This window comes from Pseudonaja textilis, chromosome 14 (genome assembly GCF_049901715.1).
Source record: "Pseudonaja textilis isolate UNSWEBS1 chromosome 14, rPseTex1.2, whole genome shotgun sequence".
In the NCBI taxonomy this organism is placed as follows: Eukaryota; Metazoa; Chordata; class Lepidosauria; order Squamata; family Elapidae; genus Pseudonaja; species Pseudonaja textilis.
In genome coordinates, this window is record NC_142003.1 from 605923 (window position 1) to 632019 (window position 26097).

General features: G+C 59.6%; 2 protein-coding genes and 1 long non-coding RNA gene across 10 annotated transcripts; 2 read left to right on the forward strand and 1 right to left on the reverse strand.

The window, feature by feature from the left end:
• Positions 1-1610: 1610 nt before the first annotated feature.
• On the forward strand, positions 1611-11852 carry EMP2 (epithelial membrane protein 2). Of its 4 annotated transcripts, none has more exons than XM_026704444.2 (5): positions 1611-2000; positions 6889-7019; positions 7937-8027; positions 9276-9422; positions 9948-11852. In XM_026704444.2, exons 2-5 carry the CDS (start codon positions 6942-6944, stop codon positions 10133-10135), a joined length of 504 nt encoding a protein of 167 aa, XP_026560229.1. In that variant the 5' UTR covers positions 1611-2000; positions 6889-6941; the 3' UTR covers positions 10136-11852. The 4 variants fall into 4 exon arrangements, with proteins under 4 accessions (XP_026560229.1, XP_087768926.1, XP_087768924.1 ...); XM_087912800.1 differs by having other exon boundaries at positions 1788-2000; positions 6917-7019; XM_087912798.1 differs by lacking the exon at positions 1611-2000 and adding an exon at positions 2337-2856.
• Positions 11853-12434: 582 nt separating this feature from the next.
• Positions 12435-19554, reverse strand: ATF7IP2 (activating transcription factor 7 interacting protein 2). Of its 5 annotated transcripts, none has more exons than XM_026704442.2 (11): positions 19420-19554; positions 18258-18857; positions 17697-17833; positions 16698-16829; positions 16342-16413; positions 15662-15789; positions 15411-15487; positions 14894-14943; positions 14583-14631; positions 14011-14102; positions 12435-13245 (listed from the first exon to the last, which is right to left on the reverse strand). In XM_026704442.2, exons 2-11 carry the CDS (start codon positions 18847-18849, stop codon positions 12844-12846), a joined length of 1731 nt encoding a protein of 576 aa, XP_026560227.1. In that variant the 5' UTR covers positions 18850-18857; positions 19420-19554; the 3' UTR covers positions 12435-12843. The 5 variants fall into 5 exon arrangements, with proteins under 5 accessions (XP_026560227.1, XP_026560226.1, XP_026560223.1 ...); XM_026704441.2 differs by having other exon boundaries at positions 14011-14105; XM_026704438.2 differs by having other exon boundaries at positions 14011-14105; positions 14879-14943; positions 19420-19549.
• A 149-nt stretch (positions 19555-19703) lies between these two features.
• On the forward strand, positions 19704-20770 carry LOC148124662 (uncharacterized). The gene is made up of 3 exons (XR_015739566.1): positions 19704-19810; positions 20165-20564; positions 20702-20770. It is a non-coding gene; the product is annotated as an uncharacterized LOC148124662 (long non-coding RNA).
• The last annotated feature ends 5327 nt before the right edge of the window (positions 20771-26097 follow it).

Consider the following 26097-nt stretch of genomic DNA (forward strand, 5'->3'; position numbering starts at 1 on the left):
GCAAAGATGGTGCTCAGCATCCTCTTCCTTCTGCTGCGATTAAGTGGAGACCCTCTTGAAGGATGCGGCATTTTGCAAACTGGTGGACCAGATTTAGTTTTCATCGTACTTGGTTTCTACTTGTCTTATTTTTTTGAAGAGGGAGGGAGAAAACCCTGCAGGTTCTCCCTGGCCTGGAGGGGAAGTGGTCCAAAGACCCGCTGATGCTCTTTATTGGGTGGGGGTGGGGCTGCAGGGAAGAAAAGGGCCCCAGACCTGCCAGCTGCAACGTCGGAAAAGGCAGCGTTGCCGCCGGAAGCAGCCCCAGTTCTTACAGGAGCGTCCGAGAGGCCTGGCGGGAGGCTGAGGTCGTGGCTGGGGCTCTGCTTTGGCTTCCCTGTTCCAGGCATCCTATTTCCAGGCTTCGCTTGTTGCAGCTTTGGCTGGACCTTTGCAAGACTGGTCACCTTTGTGGCCAAGAACATAAGAAGGGAGCCCCTTAGGGATGGAGGGTCTTTGCTTGCAAACAGGTGACCTTTGGCCAAGGGACAGGGTCGCCCAGGTGCCCCCTTCATGCCCCCTCTTCCCATGTCAGCCTCCATGTCCCCGAGCCATCCCCTTCTGCGGCCAGGGCCCTTTGCCCGGCAGCCTTCTTGCCCACGAGTCTGCGGGTCTTGTCCTCTTCTGATCGGAGAGCAAGGCAGGCGTTTCGTGGTCCTGGCCCGTGTGGGCCCATTCATCAAGAGGTAGTGACCCGGATGTGAGAAATGGCTGCTGTCGGGGCCACGTTCTCGGGGGAGGTCTTTCACTTCTTTGTGCACGGAAGGGGCCTCTTCCTAGCCTGGTGCCCCCATGGGGACCGAGCGGCTCAGCTGGGAGCCGGTCAGGCAGGAGCCCTTCGGCCTCTCGGATGGAGCCTTCTGGAAAGGCCCTGGCGGCTCCCGGCTGCTCCATGGGTGTGTTTTCCCTGCCAGGGAGGTGGAGAACAGGGCCGGTGGTGGAAATTCCTACCTCAGTTGCCAAAATAACTTGGCCATCCTTTGGTGCCCTGGAGCGAGCCTGGTGGGAGGGGCCCTTGTTTGTGCGCTAAAATGCCTGGCTGGGGCCTCCGGTGGCCCGGGGGTCCCCTTGTCCCTCCAGTAAAGGGGGAGACCCCTCTGTACGGGGTGCCCAGTGAGTCTGGCCAGTCAAAGAGGCTCAGGAACCCCCCGCATTTCTTACTGGTTCCAGTGGCACTTCCATCCACCTGTGTTGAAATGCCCCACAGGTGATCGGCCTCTGTTGCCCGCAGTCAGCCAAAGGAAAGGGCTGTGGTGGGGAAGCCCCCCCGTCCCTCGGAGGTGCTTGTCCTGGGAGCCCCGGAAGTCGCTCCGAGGTCCCTGGCTTTTGCTTCAAGAGTCTCCGGAATCCAGTGGATTCCAATCCTGCACCCGGATCCTGGGCTGGGTCAGGAAATGCCCGTCCTCCTCTGGCTAAGCTCCTTTCCAAGAAGAGGCCAAGAGGCCGGCCGAGGTCTCCTCTGTGGGGAAGCCGCCTTTGGCTGACCGGCCCAGACCCGGAGGTGGGACTGGCCCGGGGGTGGGGGGTGGGGTGGGGGGTCTGTGCAGCACCGGCGTCTCTCCACCAGCCAAAGGTCGGAAAGGGGCCAGCCGGGCAAAGCCGCGCTCCGCTCCTCCGAGGTCCCCTGGAAGAGGCGCGGGGCTCCCGGAAGGCCGGCGGGCGACGCGGCCTTTCCCTTCGCGGGAGGGGCGGCCGGGGTGCGGCGCCCCCGAGCAAAGGCGCCCCTTCCGGCCGGCGCCGAGAGAGCCCCGGGAAGCGCTCGGCTTCCTCTGCCGCTGCCGCCGCCCCTGCGCGCCGGCCCGGCCTGCTGGCGGCTCCCCAGCCCGCTGCCTTTTCCCTCCTCCTTCCCCTCCCCGCCGGGCTCCTGACACGGCCGGCCCAGGAGGCGGCAGACCGAGCAGCGACTCCGCGCGCGCAGCAGCCCCGCCGCTCCCTGCCCGGGCCAGCAGCACCCAGCGGCCGTGAGTGGGGCGCCGGCGGGCGGGCGGGCGGGCGGGCGAAGGGGCCGGAAGGAGAAGCCGGGCTGCAGAGGGGCGAGCGGAGCTCCGGCCACGCGCCGGACTCCGAAGCCACCGCTGCGGGCTCGGCGCGGCAGAAGCGCCGGCAAGCGGGGCCGGGGGGGCGAGCGATGCCGCCGCCGCTGCCGTCGCGCCGGGCGGCTGGGCTGGGACGCCGCGATCCCGGGCGCCGGAGCGCGGCTGGCGTCGGGGAGCGCCCCGCGGACGGGGCGGGGAGGGGCGGAGGCGCTGGCTGGGGGCCGCTCTTGGCCGCCCTCGGTGGAGCCCCTCCGCGGGGCAGGGCGCCAGCCGGGAAGGACGGCCAGCCGAGACCCGGGGCGGCCTCGCGGGGCGGCCTCTTTGCGTGGCGCAGCCGAAGGTGGCCGGAGCGGGACGGTCCCTCCCGGGGCTCTTGGGCCTCCTGGCGAGAGTCCCTTCCAGCCGGCCACGAAGCGCCGCCCGGGGCTCTCCCGTGCCCCCCACGCACCCCCGGCCTGGCCCCGGGACGCCTCCCTTGCTTCCACGGAATTGGGGGGAGGGGGGGATTGCCGACGCTCCTCGGCGCCGGGGACGAGGAGACGGGGCGGGGGCCGTCGGTGAAGACCCTCTAGCCAGACCGCGCCTCGGCCCGGAGGACCCTGCAGCGGGTTCAGTGGGTTTTCCTGTCTGCACAACGCATCGGGAGGCTCCCCGTGCTTGGACTGCAGACGTTTGAATGGTTGTGGGCCGAGGAAGGGCCGAAGGGTTTGGCTGAAGAGACTCTCTTGCGTTCCCACCCAGAAAACAGGAGTTGTGGCAGGTACCTGTAACAGGTGCCCAGGTAAGGGAGACCCAGAGAGGTGTGTTTTGCCTTTTTCCCTTCCTGGAGGCTTCTGGGGCATCGGTCCAGTTGGTCAGTTTGGGAAACCTTTTCCATGGCAGGGAAGGTTCGGCTTAACAGCTGAATCCAATTGCTTTGCAAACCATGATGAACAATGCAGGGTGTTCTGTGAATCCTGCTACTTGTTTGTTCTATTCAGCAAACTTAATTATGCAAAGCGTGCATAATATCGGAGAAGGAAAAGTGTCACTAAGAACAGTGAGGTGAATAGCGAGGATTTCCATACATGTGTGCACGCGGGTAGATATGTGTGAATGGGGAAGCCCCTGTGCCCTGCGCCTCTCCTGGAGCAGAGCTTTGTTGTCAGAAGCGGTCCAGGGATTCAGCCTTGCCCCACCTCCAATGTAACCAGGTGCATCCAGGCGCCTCTTCCTTTGCCCGAGCCCCACCTGGCAGCATCTTGCCACCCCCTGCGTCTGGCTTCCCATCCTTACCTAAATTGGGGGGGGGGAGAAGGGGGAATGGCCTCCTGGTCCTCCCATGTGATTGGCCTTTCCTGAAGACCCCCCCACCTCACCTTTAAGGGGAACCCCAGAGGGGAATGACACAAGGACTCTGAGGAGGAGAGGGGAGATGCCCAGGTCAACCCTGACTTCTGCCAGGGGGCGAGTCCAAGGGGCAAGGTGGGTGTGGCTGAGGGCCGTCTGAGATGGCTTGGTTGCCCTCACGCTAGGAGCCCCTTGGACTGAGGCAGGCAGCTGGGTGGCCTCCGGTCAAGTGGTGGGATTCAAATGTTTTTTACTACCGGTTCTGTGGGCGTGGCTTGAAGGGCATGGCTTGAAGGGCGTGGCAGGGGAAGGAGACTGTAAAATCTCCATTCCCACCCCACTCCTGGGGGAAGGGAACCATTGGTTCTCTCCGAATTACGCAAAATTTCGGCCACCGGGTCAGAACCTGCTGAAGGCCACCTCTGCCGCCAGTCCTGCTGACCTTCTGATGCTAAAAGGGGGCACTGGGACAGTGAAGGGGAAGGGAGAGAGGCCCCATTGGTTCTCCTGAGCCTTTGCGGGCCTCTCAGTCCCTCCTTCCCCAGGGACCAGCCAGTATGCAGTTGGGAAGCTGGGCCTTTAGGGCCCCCAGGAAGGTGCCTGCTGCTCTGGATCACCTAGAATGGACCCAGAATCCCAGCGAAGGGTCACCTGGCGGGGGCCCTGGCCTCCGTTCTGCTCCCACAAAGCAATTGGAATACCTGCTGCTTGAGTACGTTGACAAGAGAGCTCTCAAAATTACTTTGTCGTATTTTGTTTCCAGCTTGCATTCCTGCCTGTTTTCTCTGCATTGCTTTGATTGGTAGATCATCGCTTGCGAGCTTTCCAAGAGCATCTGGCCGGCTGCTCTTGGAAACGGCTTCTCTTCCTTTAGAACGATTTCGCTTCTTCAAATAAAACCGCTCAGATTCAGTGGATCAGGCCAGGGCATAGATCTCAGGCGATCAATCCGTCCAGTCAGGGTGAACTAAGCTGGCCTGGGTGGGGGCGTGGCACGTTGGGCAAACCGGCTCTTGTAGTCCGTCAACGGACATGCAGGGTCCCTCCGACGCATTGAGGTGTGTTTAAAGATTTGTTTCAAGCGTCGTAAGGGTTTTAGTACACTGGGTAACGTCCCTCTTTCCACGGCCCAGCGCAGATAAAACAACGGGCAACAGGTTCACGTCAGACGAAGCAGGTGGGCAGCCAGAAGACGTAGCAGAGCCCGAGAGCCCCGTTTCATCCCGAGTTGGCTTGCTGCCCTTGTTGCTGGCAGGGCTCCTTGTGACTTTGGGGATCCTGACTTCATGTTCTCCTCTGGCCACTCCCTGGCTGGGCAAACAGACGTTTGTCAGGCGTGGCTCCCGGCGGAGGGAAAGGCATTCTGGGACTGACCGTGGGCTGGATTGCTCTGCAGGCAGCCCACCCGCCCGCCAATATGGTTCAGGAAGGCTTGGCTAGAAAAGCCCCCCTTTCACCAGGTGCCCTTTAGGTGTGGCCACACAGGCCGGGCATTGTGAGGAGGAGAGTTCTGGCTCTCTCCCCCCCGCCCCCCCGCCGCTTCCTCCCTTCTGCCCTGGAAGCTCTCCGTTGCAGGCACTGTCCTTCGACCCCGGAGGTGGCGCTTGGCCCAGGGCAGCACATGGCATCCTCAGGCTGGGTCTTCCGACTCTCAGCCTCTTCCTGTTCTTAGCCAAGTGGCCTTTCAATCCTCCCCTGCCCTTCCTCAGAGGGGGAGGCCAGTCGGTGCCTCCTCCGCAGGGCTCCTCATTGGCACCATGAGGGACCAAACGGACACCGAGAAGGGGTCAACCCAGGCTCCAAACTTCCTTTTCCACAGAAGAAGGAAACCCCTTCTTTCCCTGGGCAGGGACCCAGATCATGCCAAGTCCCCAGCACATAACCCATGTTCCTGGGAGACCAACCCAGGACCCGCATGAAAGGCAGCTGTGGCCGCTGGAACCTCAGCTCCTCTTAACGCAGCCCCTCCCGAATCCTCAGGCCTGGCCCCAGAGCTGCTACACCCAGTTGTAGATCTTCTAATATGACAGCAGGGAGGGAGGGAGGGAGGGAGGGAGGGAGGGAGCAGGTGAGTAATTCTGCCAAATGCACCCCAGGAGCCTTGGTGTGGTCCTGCCCCGCTGAAAGGCCCCCTTGAGCAAAGCTGCAGGCCTTGTTCTGGGTGGGGGCTGGACCCTCCAAGGCAAACAGGCGCAGAGGCGGCTTCTCAGGGCCACAGATGAGGGCAGGCGCCACCCTGGAAGACCATTCAAGAGCTCCAAGGTCTCAGGATTAAACAAGGTCAGCAAATAAGGGGCCAGAGTACGGAGGGAGCCTGCAGAGACTGATCTTGAAAATCTCCTTGAGGAGGGGCCAGCAGAGAGGAGTCCATGGGCATGTTCACCAGGGCCAAAGCCTCCTCTTCTTCCCTTAGCTGCCCCCTCCGGCTGCTCCGGCTCCGGTAGATGCCCTCCGAGGCCCCCAGGCGCTCCCAATGCCTCCTTGGCCTTAACCCCAGCCCCTCCCTTGCTGGAGGACGGTGCAGGTAGAGCTGCCTCTCTTGAGAGGCCCACCCGCGGTATAGATTCAGGCATTCTCCATCCATTAAATCCCCCCCTTCCCTTGCGACCCTCCCACGGAGTCCACTATGGTTAAGTGGGTATTTATACAAAGAGCCGTGGTGGCGCAGTGGTGAGAAGGCAGCTTTGCAGGCTGACTCTGCATCCCCACTGCCAGCAGTTCGATCCTGAGCGGCTCAAGGTTGACTCACCCTTCTGTCGTTCCGAGGTTGGTAAAATGAGGACCCAGATCATTGTGGGAAAGAGGCTGGCCCTGTAAACGGCTTAGAGGGGCCTGGAAAGCATCGCGAAGCGGGATATAAATCTATTGCTAAGTGGTGTTCGCAAAGGGAAGAGGGGGCTTCCCTTGTGCACTGCAAGTGCTCAGATGCAGAGAGGGAGGGAGGGAAAGAGATTAGGATGGGATCAGCCACCATGGGAAAAAACAGGATGTCTGGTTTTCTGGTCTTTCTGGAGTTGTGACCCCCCCGTGGTCTTACTGTATCTGTGAGGAAAGTGAGGAAAACGTTCAACTTCACTGAATTTAGAGTAGCCCACTAGTCCCTGGGATGCTTTCATGGCTTCCTGGGTTGAGGAGAAGGTGAGGAAAAGGGCTTTTCCGCCACAGCCACCACCCTCCCAGGTCCCGGTTTAGCTTTTTGAACTGGTCGATCAAGCTTTTCCACTCTGAGGAAGAGCTCTTGCTTCTTTGGAGGGGAAGATCAGGCCCAACTGCATCGCCCGAGTTCTTCTAAATCCCTGTTTCTCCGGCTGGGCAACTCCCAGGCGTGTCTTTCAGAAGGCAGCCCTGCTCCGTGCAAACCCTGGCATTGTTCTGTGGAAGTGAAGGGAGCGGAAAGAGGCACCGGCTTGGCTAAAGTAGCAGAAGGCTTCAGGAGGACTTGCCTGGCATAATTCTGCTCTCTTTTCTCTTTGTGTCCAAACAGCGTCGCTTTATTCTCATCCTCACCTCAGAACCGCCCCCCGCTCCTGCTCCGCCATGCTGATCCTCCTGGCCTTCATCATCCTCTTCCACATCATTTCGGCTGCGCTTCTGTTCATCTCCACAATCGATAACGTGAGTTGCCAGGGAAGCTTCCTGCCCGGGGTCTGGTTCCAGGGTCAGAGGGGATTTCCTCTGAACAAGGAAAGCAACTTTTACCGGCCTCTTCTAATCTGGAAGGACACAGACGGGGCCTTTGGTCTAACGCAGCGTAGCTTAGCCTTGGCCTCTCGAAAACGTCTGGACTTCCACCCCCGGAAGAGCTGGGAGCTGAAGTCCACACATCTTTGAGCAGCCAAGGTTGAGAAAGGTGGCTCCAGGCGCTGCTGAGAAGCCCCCGCCCCCCGACCTAAACAAGGAAGAATACCCGCACACCCATGCACCACGACTCCCACCTGGGGGTGGTGCCAATTCAGCTGATCCAAGCAGCTGGAAGTCTGTCTTCATACGTGTTGCAAATGGGCAACTGGCACCACTTTATGCCAGTATGCGGGTCGAATCGAACAGAGCACGGACCGAAGTCCACCCTGATCTCTGAAGTATCAGTTATCCCCAGAGTCAGGTCGCTCTCTGCCTGTCTGGATCGCCGGTCGTCAATCTGTGGGCTGTTATGGTTGTGTTTTCGCCTGTAAACACAACGTGCCTGAGCGGAGTTTGGCCTGAATGGAGCTCAAATGCTGACCTCATCAGCTGAAACAAAACACCACCTTGGTTTGTGTGTGTGCGTGCGTACACACACACTCACACACACTCACACACGGAGCTACTTCCTGACTCTTTTCTTAGACATATTTACAAAGTTCTCTCTCCGCGTATCCACAGGCGAGGTCAGTAGGCAATGACTGCCAGCCACAGAGGCTCCTTGAAAATCCATTGCCTGTGTGTCCCTTCGGTTGGGTTTTTATTTTTTATCTTATAACAAAGGCCAGTTCCTGGTCTCCTGAGCAGAGGTCCCTTCACCGTCTGTATGTCCTGTTTGCCTTCCTTTGCAGGCCTGGTGGGTGGGGGATGGCTTCTTCACGGACATCTGGCACCAGTGCCTCAACGAGACGAACTGTACCGCCCTGGATAATTCCCTCCCAGGTGAGTCTCCGGGAGGACTTCCCCGCCTGCTGGGGGTGGGAAGAGACGGACACTCCAACGGCACCCTTGGAGGGCCTCCTGCCTCTCTCCCTCCCCAGCCCCAAAGCCTTCCAACTGGCCCGTGGGTGCCAAATGCCAGGGCGTCATGGCACTCGGCATTTTCCCAACCGCTCAGAAATGCCTTGGGTTCCTGGGGCTGTGGTGGCTCAGCGGTTAAAGATGCCGAGCCTGTCAGCTGACAGACTGGCTTCAGGTCCTGAGTGCTGCTAACAGGGTGAGCTCCAGTTTCTGGTCGCAGGATGCAAATGCAAGTAGATAAATAGGTACCACTTCAGTGGGAAGGTAGCAGTGTTCTGTGTGCCTTGCTGGCCACATGACCACGGAAGCAACTTTGGACAGCGCAGGCTCCCTCGGCCAAACAACGGAGATGAGCTCTGTCCCTTCAGGTCAGACATGAAAGCCTCTATATTACGTTACTGGCTTCCATCCTGGATGCTGCCTCAGAGAAGTAAGCTGCTTGGGGGTGGGGGGGTCCAGGCTGTAGCCCTGTCTGCCCCAACCGGAAGCCCCTTCCTCTGGGATTTCCCCCTCCTTGAGGAGTGGGGGCCACCGCCAGGGAAGCCGGGGCGCTTTGCCAAGGCGCTTTGCCAAGGCGCTTGGGCAGAGAAGAGGAGGAAGGGAGCGGCCCACAGCTGCCCGATCCAGAAAGTTCCTTGCAGTGGAAGCCAGCCGATTTTCCTGTGGAGGAAATCGAGGATGGGGAGTTGGCGAGGGAACCGGGCTTCTTTTGTTGACCTTCGGCATGGAATTGGCACGGGGACGTTTCAGGCAGGAAGCGGCTGGGCCTGCAGGCGGAAAGGCCAGTGGAAAATGAGCTTGGGCAGGGGAGGCCCCCGAGGAGCTGCCGCTGCCGCCGCTGCCGCTGCTCTCCGGAACAAGGAGGGGGCTCGACGAGGCCTTTGAAGCTTCTCCAGCAAAGAAGGGCCTTAAGCCACCAATCCTGGCTTACGAGCCACGGCGTCTTGGGCTGCACAATCTGGCAGGGCTGTCAACTTTCAGACCTGGGAACTTCAAGTCCCAGGATTCCCCAGGCCTGAAAAGGTTGCGATGGTTGGAGGCGCCTGCTCTAGGCCTTCAGGGTGTCCGGGGAATTCTGGGAATTGAAGTCCCCCCAGGGCTTAAAGCTGCCAAGGTGTTCGCCCCAGGGGTGACCTGCCTCAACGCGCCTTTTAATTCTCCCCCCTCCAGAGTACGCGTCTATCCAGACCGTCCAAGCCACGATGGTCCTGTCCACGATTCTTTGCTGCGTGGCCTTTTTCGTCTTCGTCCTGCAGCTCTTCCGCCTGAAGCAAGGAGAGCGGTTTGTGCTGACCTCCATCATCCAGCTCTTGTCCTGTGAGTATCCCGCCTCCGGAGCCTCCTGTCCCAGGACCAGACCGACCTTTTTAAGGGGATTGCTAAACCCGGTTGCGGGGGGGTGGGGGGGGAGCGTCCCTTCCCCCTTCGCCATGGTTTGCTGGGGGAGGCAGCGCCAGAGACCCGACTGTCCGTGGAGCCTCCTCGCTTGGGCCAAAGTTGCCTGGCGAGGACTTCCTCCAAGTCTGGAACAGGGTGGTCCTCGACTTACGGCCGCTTGTTTAGTGACAGTTCAAAGTTACAACCACACAAAGCGACTTATGGCCAGTCCTTGCAATCCGTGGTCACGTGAGCCAAACTGACTAGCAGAGTCCACGAGGGAAACCGGATTTGCTTAGCAACCACTGAACAATTGTGGCCCAAAAGGTGGTAAAATCAGGCACCGCTCACTGAGCAAGAAACTCCGGTCGCACTCCTGGTCGTAAGTCGAGGGCGGCTCCTGCTGTCTGGGCCTGGGGTTTGGGCCTTGATGCTAAGCAGGCTCCCTCTGCCTCTCGCCCGCAGGCCTCTGCGTGATGATTGGGGCCTCCGTCTACACCGACCGGCGTGCGGAGCTGCACCGGGCCCCCCTCTACGGCCGCTTTGAGGTGGAGGGTGGCCGCTTCGGCTACTCCTACATCCTGGCCTGGGTGGCCTTCGCCTTCACGCTGCTCAGTGGCCTCATGTACCTCATCCTGAGGAAGCGCAAATAAAGCCGCCCCCGGCTCCCCCGGAGCTCTCCTTGAAGCGCTGGCATCCCAGCCCCCTTTGTGTAAATAGAAGCGTTTGCCGTACAGCCATGCTTGCCCCCCACATCCTTGGTGTGGCATCACAAGGCCACCGGGAGGGCCGAAGAGGAGAGGGAGCTGGGGCACCGGGTGTGTGTGTGTGTGTGTGTGTGTGTCTGCTTGGGACCAGCAGTGGGCAACCGATGCCAGCCTCCTTAGCCCAGGCTCCCTTTTACGCCACAGGGAGGGGGGGCTCCTCACGGCCCACATTGTGTCCCCCCCCCATTCTGTAAAGACCCAAGAGCTGGCACCGTGCAAGCTGGCGCGCAACGGAGGGCCTCCGGGGTGCCAAGGGCCCCGCTCCCCCCTGCCCCTCAATACGCTCCATGCAACAGCGGCTCCCAGTGGGGCGGCCCCTTTCGCCCTGCCCGGGGGGCACCCGGGGTCCCTTGCCCAAGGCGAAGCGTCTCTCCTGGGCGATGCTGGTGCGCGTCCTGAGCTACCTCGCTGGGTGCCGTGGGGCCTCAATCCGCAGCCAGAACGTCCTCCACCTTTGCCGCAGCTCTGCCCGCCTCCCCCGGCCCACCCTGGTATGAGTCCCCTCCCGCTTTGTCCTCCCCCTCTCCTTCTGAGGCGATGGGAGAGCTGCGCTCGGCCTGAGGCGGCCCTGCAGGGTTTGCCCATTGGTGCAGGGCGAGGCCGGACATTGGCCTTCCTGTCCAAAGTGGGGGAGGGCAGGCCTTCAATGTGTCTGAAGGCCCCCCTCCCCCTCCCCCGCAGACAAGGGCAGACTTCAAAGCCGAGCAAGGCTGGGCTGGCGCTGGGGAGGAGAGCAATGCCCAGGCCCAGCAGAGGCCAGGGGGACCCTGGGGCGTCTTCGGCCAGAGGCAGCCCAGCCCTCCTCCTCCTCCTCCTCGGCTGCTGGCCTTGCTCCTCCCTTTTACCAGACCGTGACATCTGATCCATGGCTAGCAAACGAGGCTCCGGGGCCAGCTGGCTGCTCTTATGGGTGAGAAGAGGCAGCTCCACCTGCAGGAGTGGCGGGTCTTTCCCGCTTCCCAAACAGCCCCTGCGTCAAACATGCGGGCGGCCTCCTTGGTTAGGGTCTCATTAAGCCAAGATTTGGAGTGGGTGGCCTTATCTGGACTAAAATGGCCCCCTCTGCTGTGTGGGAAGACCCTTCCTGCTCGACGTGTCCTCGCCCCCTTTGGCCTTCCGTGCCCTTCATTCCTGCCGCTTCCTCCCTCCGGGATAACCCCGTGCCCACCCTCCGCCCGGCCCACCCTGGCTCCTCCCTTCAGGCTTCAAAAGTACGTTTTTGCCACTGGTGAACCTTCGTTCAGAACAATGAGCTCTTCTGGGGATGTTATCATTTGGATTTGGATTTGTGTTTAAACGAAATAGCACATGTGCCCATGTAACCCTATTTGCCTTTATACTTCTGATCCCTCCGAAAGAAGCCTTCCTATAACCAGGCAACCCGGCCTTGTAAGTACAAAACAGCCCCTTTTAACCGAACGCTGCTCCACTTCAAGCGGAGCGAAGCTCTTTAGGCTTCCCAAGTTTTTCAAGGGTTTGAGCAATTGGGGTTTCTCGGAGGAAAAATGTGTAGCGCAATTCTACCAACGGTGCCTTCGTCGTTTTGTATTTTATATACCTATTGAACTGAATTGTATATAGAAATAAAAGCTTACGACCAGTATCAGGCCGCCATTTCATTCTGTTGTAGCTGCGAGGCAGACCGTGTTGCCTTCCGGATGGTTTGCATGCGAGCAGGAGGCAGCCGTTGCTTTGCTAGGACGCTTTTAAGGCATCCCGTCCTCCCCACAGCTGGGAAGAGGGGCCTCCTAGGCGGGAGCGGGTGTGTCGCGTGCCCCAGGGCATCCAGGCTTCCCGGAAGGAGCCCGAAAGGCAGCCCAGTGGCCCCAGCAGAAGACCCTCGGTTGGAGAGGCCAGGAGATTGGCATTGACCCCAGTTCTCAAAAAGAAGCAGGTCTGCGCCTTTTTAACTGGCAAGGAAGGATGCTCGGAATAAGCCGGCCCAGAAAAGCAACTTTAAGATGTGTGGACTTCAACTCCCAGATTTCCAAAGCCAGCCAGCCAGATGGGGAATTCTGGGAGTTGAAGTCCACAGCCAACGTTGGGAAACGGTGCGCCAGGCCACAGCCAGCAAGACTCAGCTGTATAGCCACTTCTTCACTAAGGTTGAGAAGGGGGGGGAGGGGGGAGAAATGCTTCTGGATCGGAACACCCCACCCAAGCGGCCTTTTACAAAATCAGGAAAATCCAACAGAAAAGGCACTTTATTTAGAAAAAATAATTTCTTTCTCTTGACCCACTTGGCTTTGGGGCAAAAGCACATCCACCTCTCCCCCTCTCCTTTCCCCCCTCGTAGCTGGAGGGATGGGAACAATACTGAAAGCAAAGTCCCCCCTCTTGGGGGTCTCGGGTCGGATTCTCCCCGCAGGTGAAGCAGGAGAACCGCCCCTTTCTTCTCTCTGGAGGCATCAGCGTGTGTGGGGGGGGCGTCTTCCCGGGAGCCTTTTCTCAGACCTTCCCCCCCGGGGAGGCCAACCGAGCCCTGGCTGGGGTGTTTTCAGCACGCTGAGCCGGGGAATTCATGCCCCTACGGAGCATCCGGGAAGAGGGCCGTCAGGCTGGGGAAGGGGTCCTGCCGCTCCCGGAAGCCCCCGCTAGAGCGCTGAGACGGCCTGGACCTCGCAGAAGGGCCCGTGGCGCCCGTGGATGTCCCTGGACTGCATGGTGACGTAGCACCGGACGGAGCGGGGGAACTGGGAGAGCGAGCAGGCCATGGGCAGCGGGAGGGCCTTGATGACGCTGGTCCGCTTCCAGGCGGAGGTGATGCCGCTGCCCACGTCCTCCAGGCACATGAAGAGGGAGAAGCTCTCGATGGGGGCGCACCGGGGGTCCACGTGGCTGATGGTCCACTGCAGAGCGATGCCCTTGGGCTGGTTCACTGGAGCCACCACCAGCTCCAGCTTCTGGGGGGGTGGAGTGTCCTCGAGGCCCTCCCAGGGTGCTGGGTCCGGCTTAACGCTGGGCAAGGGAGGCAGGTGCGGGAACCTGGGGGGCACCTGGAGGAGGCAGGAGCTGCCGTTCGTGAGCAGGCAAGCGGAGGGGCTCCGAGCCGTGCAACGCACCCCCCCCCCAGAACAGGTTTGGGCGGGGGTGGGGCTGTCCCTGGGGAAAGGCAAGCTTGGATGGCAGCGGAGGATCCCCTTTCGGTTCAGCTGCAAAGGTTTGGCCCAGCCAGGAAGGGAGCCCCAACCGGCCCCTCCTCCCTTCTGCTTCCCACCTTCCAAAAGAGCCCCCGCCCCCTGCTTTGCCCAGAGGGGGAGGCAATGCCAAGGCCCGGAGGGGGACCCTGCCAGCCGGAGGGAGCCTCTCCACCTCTGCAGTCCTGGCAAAGCTCCCAGGGCAGCTGAAACCAGCCCCGGCTCCTTTGGCTGCCTGCTTCGCTCGGTGGAGGCTCCCGGAGGGCTCCAGGCCTCCCCCGCTCTTTTCGGGCCTGGCTGAGGACGGAACCGTTGCAGCAGCAGGAAGCCCAGAAAGTTTGGGGCCAGTGACCCCCGGAAGCCCCCATGGTTTCCGAGCTCAGCCGCTGCCGGATCCGTCCTGGGCCTTTCCCGCTGCAAGGCTGCCCCCTTGTGGCCAAGCGAATAAAGCTCCTCCCTTCCAATGCAGGACTTCACTCCCGCGAAGTCAAACTCAGGGGGGGGGGGGGGAATACCCACTTTTTCTTTAGTGTCCCTGGCTATGTTGGAGGGCTTGGGTGTGCAGCCCATCCTGCCTGCGGGGGACCCGGGCGGTTCTGCAAGTGGGAGATTTCGTTCAAATACCTGATCCGGGGACTCTCTTGCAGGCTGCGGAAGGCTCTCCGGTTGCCGGCTTTCGTGGCCCCAGTGTCTGCTTCTTCCAACTTTTTTCTTCTCTTCTTTGGCCACAGATAAAAAGTGGTTAGCATTTTAGACATTGCGCTAAGCACCGCTTCATTCGTGGGTGGCAACCCCCCCCCCCAAATCAGCCGGTGGCTTCTCAATGGCAACAGCTACCAAAAAAGGCCCCTGAGCTCTGATCTGCAGGGCAAACGAAGAAATCGTCCCCGAGCGCAACGCATCCCCCCCCCCCCAGGGGTGGCCTCTCCTGTCTGGGCTGTGGAAGCAACGCTCCTCCGGGGCCAACCACCCTCCTGGAGGCAGCCAGTCGGGTGCAGAGATTCCAGCGGAAGAATCCTTCTGTTCCTCCAGAGACAACGGGAACACGCTGAAGCAGCGTTTCATTTGCAGGTGGCTCTCTCGTTTACTCCGCTGCTTTGTGGAAAAGCAGGACGGAGCGGGGAGGCCACACGGTTAAAACAGGGACGAGCACCACCGCTACGTCGCCCTGAAGGGGGGGGAAGCAGCCTGCTCACCTTGGTCGGGATTGCTTTCTTCGTCGGTTAAGTCAATCACCAAGGCATCCTGTGACCGGGAGGAAAGGGGAATGAGGAGACCAAGTGGGCCGTGGTGGTTTTGGTCTGCAAAAGGCCTCTTGCAACTTGTAGCCACCGACGGATTTCAGGAATAGGTTTGGCGGTTTGGAGATAGCAACGCCTCCAAAGCGCAGCAAAGACGCCCGGGGTTTTCGGGCTCTTTGGAAACCGCAGAGCAGGAGAGAAATCCGGGGAGGCCAAAGAGGAGAAAAATGCAGCAGAGCTTCAAAGCTGACCTTGGACTCGCTCACCTGGTCGCCTGGAGGATCTGGGTGCCCAGCAGCTGCTTTCGGGGGGTGAGCTGCAGGAATTGGACACAAGCGAGGGCGGTTTTAAAACCCCAATTTGGTTGGTTGGCTCAAGAAGGCAGAAGCTGGCACACGCCTGCCCCGGGCGTGAGGGGAGTCGGGTGTGTGTGTGCATGTGTGTGTCTTCTAGGCACCCCGCCCCAGGCTGAGCAGGCTCCTGGCTTTCCTGAGCAAGGCGGAGAAGCTCCCCTGGCCCAGACCTGCAAGAGACCCCCCCCCCACTTGCCAAGTTCTGCCCCCTGAGGGTGCCATCATCCCAGGTTGTGCAATCACCCGTTATTTCCCTTTTCCGCGGGGCAAAGAAGGAACATACATCGAGTGGCCCCTCAAGAAAGACCCAACGGAGCCTCGCCACTTAACCTGCCCCCTCGGGTCCCTTGAGATACACATCTCAGGTTCTGCGGCTGCTTCTTTCTCGACATTCGCTGGGCAGCTGAAAAGTGGGAGCCCCTCTGCCTACCTGGAACCCTGGCTGCCAGCACCCCCGAGCTCGGCTTCGGCGCCTCAACCCCAGGAACCGTGTCCGCACTGGAGGACCTGGTGGTGAAGAAGCAGCCAGGGTCATTCCGGGCGTCTACCAAGGCATTAGCGAGCAGCCGGCCTCTCTCCACCCAAGACGCCGCCCTGTAAATGCCAGGGACGCTTCCTCCGCAGGGCAGAGGGAAGGGAGGCTCCCCGAGCGAACCGTCTCAGCCGCAACCGGCCACTAACCTTTCCACAGTGGAAGACAAGATTTCGGCTGATGTTGGCTTGTTGGGTGGCTTGCCAACTGCCGTGTTTGGAGGCAGGCTGGCCTCACCGAATATTTTATTCTGAGCGTGTGCCCTGCGCTGCTTGGCCTGGGAAAGGAAGCGGAAAGAAGCATTTACTGTCCACGATGGGGAAAGACCTTCCGCCCAGCCTCAACCACCGCACTGGCTCGCCCCCGGGAAGGACTGCTGCGGAAACGCTGCTTCCGAGGTCACCCCGCTTTCCTAAGGAGCCCTAGAGAACCAGGCCCCAAAACCGGAGAGGCCCCTGGCCCTGGCGTGTCTCCCGCTACGTAACCTTTTAGGGTCCATGACGAACATCGGAGTCGAAGTGAGGCCAGCATTTCAGCCTCTGGTTGAAGTTTAGGAAAGTTTAGGTTTTTCCTAAGCCAAAGCCATTTTCCCTCTGGTGCGAAAAGGAGCAATGGGAGCCCAGGACTGTATTCTGGGGTCCCTGGTCAAAGCTCCCAGAAACAAACCCGGCTGGGAGAGGAGGAGAGGCGGCATGTTCCATCCAACGATAACAGGAACTTTTACCAAATGGAGGGCCTGGATTTTGAGGCAACGATGCCCCCAGCACTTCAAGGAAACCCCGACATGATTAGACCCCACGGAGAGACCCCGAAACGGAGCAAGCCTTGCCTTCTGGGATAACTGCGTCCTCTGGAACGAGATCACAGCGTCAATGTGTCTGTCCAGTCTGGAGATTTTCTTCTGCAAGAAAACGGATGGAGGTCCTTGCAGAATCGCTCCAGCTGCACCAGTGGACCACCTGCCTTGACCCCACGGCCTGGCTGCTCCCATGCCCTGCACCAACGGCCCCAACCCTTCCCAGCTCTTTCATGGGGGCAGAGGGGCTTCTTGTGGGGGCTCTGTCGATCTGCATGCGAGAACCACAAAGACACGTCGTATAAGCTTGTGCCCGGTTCTCACACACACACACACACACACACACACACACACACACACACACGACTTTAAAAGAAGCACCCCCTTACTACAATCTTAATAGCGATGCTTTCGTGTTTCCGCAGGCACTGCGTGCGATCAATTTTTTCATTTAAGTGTCGGAGACCCTGGTCTAATTCCCTCATCGAAGCCTCCAGCTGACTTCGAATCAAGCACTTGACCTACAGCAAGAAAAATACACAAACACGGACATTTTCACCTAAAAATCCACTGCAACCCCATCCCCAACACAACCGGTGACAAACAGGCGGCCTTTCCAAGAGCAGCCAAACCGGACAGTTCTCAACCTCCCGTTTTCCCCACGTGAATCTCCCACCTTCGATACATACGTGCATGATATATGCGTTTATTGTGAAATGTTTCTAACTCTTGCATTTCCAGCTGATTCCATCGAGCCCCCTCCCCAATCTCAGCCTCCCTGCTGCTCAGCCCAAAGCGAGTCACAAAGGCCACCAAGGACCTGAAGGGCAGAGGGCCCGCTGCCTCCCCGGGACCCCTGGGCTGGCCCTCCGTGCTTGCTTTTAAAGCTGCCCGTCGGTGGGTTTCCAGAATGCCAAAGTGACAGAAATGCGGGGAATCAAGTTGATGCAACTTGTGCTTGGGAGGCAGAGGAGGATGTTTCTATCCTTCTCCGGATCTTGTAACGAAGCCGTTGCTTCCCCGTGGCAGAATCGCAGGCAGATAAGCCAGGAAGGGCCGGTGGGGGCTGCTCTCGGTTGAACCTCCCTGGGATGAAGCTGGAGCGAGACCCCCACCCCCCAGCCCATGCTAATGCAATGCCCCATGCAGCATTACCTGTGGACTTTTCCAGCCCGAGGTGGGCCTGAAGCAAGCTATCAAGACAAAAAGAGCGGTTATGGACGGCTAACAGGGAGAGCTCCAACCACACAGAGCGACTGCCGACAAGTCCACAAGCCGCAGCCGCGGGACCTTTGGGCCCCGCAGGAAGCAGCGCTTGCGAGCGGCTCCTGTGCCAGACGGGCAGCGTTCGGAAGGGCCAACGTCCCTGCCAGCCGCAGCCCCCTTACCTTTCCCAGCCTGGACTCCGCTCTCTCCATGGCTGGGGTGGTCCCCTCCGCGGGGTCCTCAGAGGCTTTGCTGCGCTTGGAGAGGCCTTCGTCTTCCTCACTGTTGCTGGACATCGTCCTCTTCCTCTGACCGTCTCCTGCCAGGAAAGACGGGAGACCTTCACGGGAGGGATCGGGAAGGCGGGCCTGAGCCCAGCCAGGCCGTGCTAGGACTAACCGCCCAGCCTTCCAGACCCTCTGGAAGGAGCCCCCACCCTCTTGGCAAAGAGCAAGGGAGACGTTGCAATGACTGCGTCTCCACGTCTTATGGGAGGCTGCCGCTGGCCATCCCCCCAAAAGCAAAGGCAAGTGAGGATGGAGCGCTGCTATCCATATCAGGCACTGTGCAGGTGGCCCTTGACTCACAACGGAGCCCAAAATGTCTGCTGTTAAGTGAGACATTTGTTAAACGAGTTTTGCCCTCTCCCAACACGTGGCTCTTCAGGGGTTCGGGACCAGCCGCAGAAGAAAGGAACAAGCGCGCAATCTCTTTACTGACTCCGAAAGAGGCCCCAATCTTACCCAGGGACGCTGTGGGCACCCCGTCTCTTTCAGGCACCCCGGAGCGGCTTTCTTCCTGGTGCAGTGCTGGGAGGGCCTGGCAGGCTGGTGTTTTGGCTCCTGCGTCTACGGCGTCATTTTCAGGTGTGGAAGAGGCTTCCGGAAGCTGATCTAGAAGCTGCCCAGCCGGCCCGGATTCCAGGGATGCTTCGGCCCGCTTCAACGAGGGGGAGCCGGATTCCTTTTTGTACCAGTACCAAAGGATGTCCGGCAACGTGCTGGTATTCAAGAACCGCGTGACGTCTGGCGTCGGGAGGTGCTGGAGCATTTCCTGGGGGTCCTTGTAAATGCTGATTTCGGAGTTCACCAGCAAGCTGGGCAGGGGCTCCTTGGCCTGCAGCGGCTCCTGTCCGGCTCCAGCCTCCCTGCCGCGGAGCTCTTCCTGGGCCCCCGGACACAGCTCCCTGGCTCCCGCCGGCCTCTCTTGGCGCGTGGCCCCTTCTCCAGCCTGGACAGCCTTCATTTTTTTCAGGTGCTCCACTTGCTTCCGGCTGCTCACCGCCATCGTCTTCCTGGCCCGCAGCGGCTTCCGGATCTCCGTGCCCAGATTCATCCTCCTGGCTGAAAGACAGAAGGGCCCCCTCAGGATGACCCCCTCCCCAGCCTGGGCCCTCAGAGGCAGATCCTGGGGTCCCACCGGCAGCCAGGGCCCCTGCGTCTCGGGGCTGTCCGGCCGCCCCGGCCAGGCTCCCAACTGCAAGCAGCCAACGCCCAACTGCCGATGGCCAGAGGGATCCCCGGGGGTCCTCCGCCTGGCCCTTCCCCTCCCCCGCCCGGCAAGGAGCAGCAGCCCCAGCAGCCCCGGGCTTCATTGCCAGACCCTCCCCTCCCCCCCGCCGCAACCGGGCAGGGGGCTTGGCGGGCAACAGGGCCGGCGGTCGCCCTTCCAAGGGGCGGAGGGTCTCTGGGGTGGACTAGATGACCCGCGGACCCCTCCGCCTCCCTTCCAGCGCCGGTGGCCCCCGGGGCCCGCCTTGCCGGCCGGGGGACCACTCAGGGCAAGCGGGGCCGGGGGGGGCGCGCGCCAGAAGGGCGGCGGGGCCCGGGTGGCTCTTCCCGACTGGGGGCGCCCCTCCCTGCTCGGACGGGGGCACGGCCGTTCCTACCGGCCAGCCCAACTCACACGCGCTTCTGCGCACGCGCCCCGCCGCCGCCGCCGCCGCTCTGCCCGGAGTTGGCCCCCGCCGCCGCCTCCGCCGCCGCCGCCGCCGCCCGGAACGCTGGCAATGCCGTCTGAGGAAGGGATGCCGCGCACGCGCAGAACGAAGCGGCCGCTGGGGGCGGCCCGCGACGTCACTCCCCGGCTTCGGGCCTGGCGAGGAGGGTCCTACGGCCAACCGGGAGGCACTAGAGGCGGGACTTTCCCCCTCGCACCCAATCGGAAGCGCACCGGGGCCGGACCTTTGTCCCGATTGGCCGTGCTCGCCGAGCAGTGGTTTGTTCAACCCGGGTTCCCTCAGCGCCCTGCAAGCGAGGCACGTGTGAAGGCGGAGATGCGGGTTGGCGGCCGGTACGTGCGCCCCGACCCCAGGCGGTTTGCCAGGAAAAGGCTTCCCTTCCAAGGCGGCGCCTGCGGCAAAGGAGGGAGGGTTTCTCCGCCAGCCCCGCCTGGGCGTCCGTCGAGGGTCCCGGGAAGGAGCCCCTCTGGCCGGAGCGGCCTCCGGGTCACGACCTCGCGGGGTCCCGTCCTCGCGGGAAGGAGGCCGGCAGGCGGGCGGCTCTGGCCCGGGAGCTGCCGTGGGGGGCGGGATTCCGGCCCCAGCCAGAGCAAAGACCCCGCGCGGATGGGGGTCTCAATCAAGCGATCAGAATAGATCTGGAAAGGGGCCCTGGAGGTCTTCTAGTCTCTTGTTTTTCTGTACAATGAGGCACCTGGAACGTGTCCCAAGCCAGAAGCGGTGCAAGTCATGGCCCAGCAAACATGGCTGCGACTTGTGGCTAGACTTTAAAACAGCAACTTTAGGCCGTTTGAAGAAAGAATAAAACCTTATATAAGTTGTATAATAGGTCATCTCCCGCAAGCCAGGCCAAGGTAGCCACAGGTTTACCGTGACCTGTGAAAGCGAGCTGAGATTTCGGGGCGGTTCCTGACCGAGAGGCCTGCGACAGGGCTGGGCGCCTTTGCCCCACGAACCGGATGTTGGTCCACCTAATGAACTGGGTTCCTTAGGAGATGCTGCCACCTCTGGAGCCAGCCGCCAAGCCCCGGTCCAGCTGTGGCTGCCTTCTCTGGAGGCCAGCACATCTTGCAACAGAGACCCTCTGAAGGTGGGTGGGGGGATGTTGTGTGCCTAGGTGTGAAAGAGTCTGGGTGGCGTCTATCCCCTGGCCCTGAAGTCTTACATAAATAGCTCTTCTTAATTTTATTTTTTCCTATTTCTTTTTACCATTGGTAAGCCTCCCAGGGTCACCTTATCAGGGAAACGGGTGCCATTTAATTAATAGATACACGTGCAACCAGGTGATAAAGCCGCCTCCTTTCTATGTAGGTATTTCTCTCTCTCTCTCTCTCTCTCTGTGTTTTGGACGTTCCTTCAGGCTTAATCTGGGAAGCGGGTCTCCCCTGCAGACTTCATGCCTACTGCCCAGGGGGTTGTGCCCTGAACCTTCCTGCCCTGCTCAAGACCCTCTTTTAACAAACAAGCCACCTTTCCCTCTCGGCCTTACCTTTCTGACAGCTGCCATTCATTAGATTTCCAGGAGCCCCAAATGTCACTTCCTGCTTTTGATGGATCACCGTCCCCGTTTCCTTCGCTGTGGGGCATTGGCTCTTTTGAGTAATGGATGCCCGTGTTCCGGCCGCTGTAGCTGGCCGCCTTTCGCAGCAGCTGGTGTTCAGGGTCTCTGGCCTCCTGCCTTTCTAAGCCAGGGAACGGGGCTAGACCTTTTCCCGAAATGTAGAATCCAGCCAAATGTCTGGACCCTCCGATCCGCCCTGAAACCAGGGGGAATGCATCATTCATTGAAAGCCATTTGCAAGCTGAGGTTGTTGGGTGTTTTTCATGGGTATAATATCATTCCTGGCTTCAGAGGAGACGCAACCTGCCTAACGCCAGATGGGCATTTAAATTGGGAAGAGATCCTTCCCCAGGTTCCCCCCCCCCACGTTAAAAATGGTCTCTAGTTGACTGTTGGGCTCCAAGAGAGGCAGGGTGGCTTGTGAAAATCAAGGTTTATATTCAACTTGACGGGTGAATCTGCAAGTGGGTGTTTATTCCTTACACTACGATCGAAAACAGTGGTTTAAGCGTGACTTAAGAACTAGGTCAGTAAGATTTCTGGAAAGGGGAAGCGTGCTCAAAGTAGGAAGACTAAAATGTCCGGTTGTGGGGCTGGATCCCACCACAGCCCACCAACTGCCTTAGGCAGGGAACACGTGTATTCAATTTTTTTTTTGAAAGAAGGCATTATCTTAGAGTATGGTGTTTGCCATTCTTGGGTGGAAGGAAACACACAGCACAGTTTCCACCAATGTCTGGGTGGTTGGAGGAGTAAAACAAACACCCAGGGACTCCAGTCCAGCCGTCTTAAGACCAGGAGCCTAAACTCAGACAGGCCTCCTCCATGCTTGGGCCTTTGCAGAGGCTGCCGCTTGAGTTATCTTAATCAGCACTTGTATTTTTAGAGGAGAACTAAGAAGCCACTAACCACAAAAGCTGACTGGTGCCAACTTCCATTTTATTAAGTGCATTTTCACCATAAGCAGAAACTCTAATCTGGCAGAAAATCTGGCAATGTTACCAGCCAGCCTGGCTTGTACAACTGTGTCAAGGTGGTCTCTGTCCCCCTGAAGTGGGCAGAACCTGGTGGGCTCTGTCAGGTAAACTTGGCTCAAGCAGTCCCTCCTCTCCATCTGTCAAGTGGCGGTGGGGGATTTTCTCCTCTGGGGGTGACTGAGGACTCCCCAAATATAAAAAGCTGCTCTGTGCAATAATTCACCCACCATGGTGGGTGGGTGGGCGGGAGTGAAGCTTTTCTCCGGGGGCAGATAAACGGAACGGTCCCTTTAAGCCTCTCTTTAAAAAAAGCAACAATGCAGCAGGAACCCAGATCTCTGATAGCTTCACAGATGGTTTAATTCAGGTGGGCTGTAGGTGGAGCCCTGCCACAAATATTCAAGCTGCTTGGCGCCACACGTCTCCTCCAGAGGAGCCCACCACGCTTGGAGTGCAGAGGGTGGACGGCATAAGGGGGGAATTGAGGGCAACGCAGCCCCCACCCCCACATCTCCGTCCCTTGGAATGCCGGACGCCTCCACGTTGCCCGTCTCAGCTCTTTCGGAGTTCGGGTTGCTTTGCTGCAGCTCCCTGCTCAGAGGTTAAATGTCAGAACTGGGGTGCAATTTAACCCGCAGTTCCATTAATGACAGTTTGTGTCCTTGCGGTCTTTGCTTCTTTTCATAATGCAACCTGCTTTCCAGTCATTGTGGGAAAAATCCCTCCCCAGCACAAAGGAATCCATTTATTGCATTTTTTAGCCGGGGGGTGGGGGGGAGATGTCATTTTAGCCCAGCCTTGCTGCTGTGTTCCCAGCAAAGGCCAACCTCCAGGTTATAACTGGGTGTCTTTTCCTGCCCTCCCCAAATCACAGAACGGAACCCCTCATTCTGGGGCAAGTGGCCTTCTTGCTGGAAAGCACCGCAGAGCGGGAGGCGGAAGCGAGCAGGACGGGCATTTTGCAGCTGAGAAGATGAGAAACTCAGTTCAACTGAAAAGAGAAAAGGGCGTCGTTCGTGCGGTAAGCTAATTAATGGAAAGAAATTGTCCCCAAGGTGTAAGATTTGTCCCCTCTAATTCGTCATCAAGGGAGACTGTCTCTGCCTCCTCCTCCTCCTCCTCCTCCTCTCATTTTCTATGGCAAACCGAGCGCATGCATTGCATAACAGATTGTGAGATCTCTGTGACGGATGCAGCTCAAGGCGTGTCTCCGGGTGGACAAGTCATCTGTGATTAGCCGACTTCTCAAAACCTTGGCCCAAAGTAGGCAAATGAGTGGCGCATGGTTGAATTGGTGCATATTTATTCCAAGAAAAGCCCTGTATTATTTGGGCTTTACTTACACTAAGCTTTGTGTAGAGTGATGGCATTGACCCCGTGCCAAAGTGCTCTCTTGTCGCTGAAAAACACAACATCCACAAGAGCTGGTCGCACTGAATTGTATTAGGAATTTACAAAGCCCCGCACAGATCTGGCGTGAATGACAGGTGTAGCGCTTCACTCAAATTGCTGAGGAGGTGCTTTGAACGTCTTGCTAACCCATCTCCTCCCAATCACTGCAAGATGTCTTGCTTTAAAGAGGCCGGTTGGTAGCCGTTGGCGCATGAGAAGCGACCGCAAAGCTGGAGGTTGCAAGGGATGGAAGCATTTCTAACCTTGACTGGTAAAAGATGCGCACTAGAGGATCCTAGCTGGACCCCTGGCCAGTCAGGAGATTGTCCAAATGTCCAGGGAGATTCTCGGCCATCCTGGTCTTGGTTGTCCCCAAGGTGCTTTTTCAGAAGGCAACTGGACTTGCTTGGTTTTCCTTGAAGACGTTTCGCTTCTCATCCAAGAAGCTTCTTCAGGTCTGCTGACATTTCTTCCCTTGTCTAGAACTGAAGAAGCTTCTTGGGTGAGAAGCGAAACGTCTTCAAGGAAACCCAAGCAAGTCCAGTTGCCTTCTGAAAAAGCAGCTTTAGGCCATGAGCAACTGAAGATTGCCCATCCACCAGGCCCCGCTGGAAACCGTGCTCTGGGCCCCCTTCCCTCTTCCCTCCCTCCCACTTCCCTCTCTGCTTGTGAGGTTGTGAGCTAGAGGGCAGAGCCTCCGTCTTCCCTGAACATCTGAACATCTCCGGAAAACTGAGGCGGCCTCCGCATGAGCCTCAATCCCTCACCTTGGCTGGTGCGGGGGCTGCTCGTGGCTTGGCCACGCGTGATCCGCCTCCCCTTTCCCTGGTATTTTCCTGGGCTTCCTGTTGGGTGAAATTGTCAAACACGGCACCTGCTGTGGCCTTGCAAAAGGGCACATTAAACCGGCCTTGCTGGAGGCCGGATCGCTTGTCCATCACCGCGGATATGCAGAGCCGCCTGCCGGGAGAGCCGCCGGCTCCAGCAGGGGGTTAAAATGTTGTGGCTGCCAGTCGGGGAGTTGTCTGCACACCTCGGTGTGGCCAGCTGTTCGCCCAAAGTGCCTGCTCCAGAAGAGGCAAAGCCAGGCGAAGAAAGAGGCTCCGGGTCTGGGAGCAGGAAAGCCGAGGGGGGAGTTTTTTCCTGCCCGTAATAACGGAAGGTGGAAAGTAGAAGCTTCCCGGCTAAAAGGGAACCGGCCTCCTCTATCGGTGCGCTTTGAGGCCGGCGGGGCAGGCTGGCTCCACACCTCCGGCCTTCTCAGGGCGTTTCTGGAGCAATTTCTAGTGAAGCTGGGATGGGACTGAACTGGGCCCAGTTCCGGGGGCTTTGTCGCCCACGACGTTTTCTTGGCAACAGCTCAGAGGGCTTCATTTCTGACCTAGAGGGCGGTGAAGCCCTCGGGTGCCTCTCCATCCGGCCTCTTCCTCCTGCCCGGGCTGAGCCATGCCCTCCCTGGGGGCCCCGGGCCAAGGCGGAGGACCCATCCTTCCCAGGGGGCTCTCTCTCAGCTGCTGCTGCTGCTGCTTCACGGCCTCGGGCGTTTCCCCCGAAGATCCATCGGCTGCCGCCTTCTCAGGACGGGCCACGTCTGGGTCCCCCCTCGGCCTTCCCATCTCTCCTGCCCAGCGCCGATTCCGCCCTGGTGAGGAGCGTCCCTCCCTCCCGTTGGGGCTGCTGAACTCCTCCGGCCTCCCCCAGCCGGGGCGTTTTTGCATCGCCACCCAGCCTCTCCTCTCCACTCGCTCGTCTTCCCTGCTGCGTCCCCAGTTCCTGGCCTCGATGGTCTAACACGAGGCCATCAACCGGTGGGGGCCTGCCCCAAAAGACGGGGAGGTTCTGGAGACACGGGTTCCGGGTTCTGGCTCTGCACTCCCAGAGGCCAGGCTCCCTGGCAGGGCCTCCGAGCCACAAGCCAGCCGTCTCCTTGGCGCCCATTCGACAGCACCCTCTGCGGGGCTAAACCCGATGGTCTGGGTGGGGTTTATTCCCTGGCGAGGGCAGGGCTGGGATCTGGAGGAGAAACGGCTGCCCAAACAAACGCGCCCCGTCTTTCTCTCTGGACTCCCTCCAACAGCAGCGCCCCTGGGGTGCAAGTAAGCCTCACCCTGGGAAACGGCTCTGGCGCTGCCGAAGCCCCAAAGTCCACTCATTTCCATTCAGAGGGATTGGATTCCTGCTGGGCCTTCGTTAGTTTTGAATGGGAAGTGTGGGGTCTTTCATATTATGGAATGCTACTAGTCTCTTCCCCTTCTCACCCTCCCCCCCATAACATTTTTTTTTTGGGGGGGGGGAAGAATCCTAAGCCCTACAGCCAGCCAAGTCGAAAACAGTCGAGGGCTCCTTAGGGGAGCTGCCCAGAGCGCTGAGGCCTCCTTAAGGTGGCCTCACCCAGCAAAAGCGGCGGCCAGGCCCCCGGTGGCCCTTCAGCAGGAGGGGAGAAGCCCCCTTTTGGCAGCTGGAGGGGGGACTCTTGCAGTTTTGAGGCTGGGCTCCCCCCTCCCCCCCAATGGCTTCAGGAACTCCAGTTGGCCCAACAAGCTAAGCCAGGACTCCGGGACTCAGGCTGTGCTGGATGTCTGGTTGGTTGGGGGCCGGTCCAGGCCAGCCCGGGGCTGAAGACTCCCATGAAGGTTCTGGGTCAAGCAGAACTCTGGAGCCAGACTTGAGCCCTTCGAGGGCAAACCTGGCTG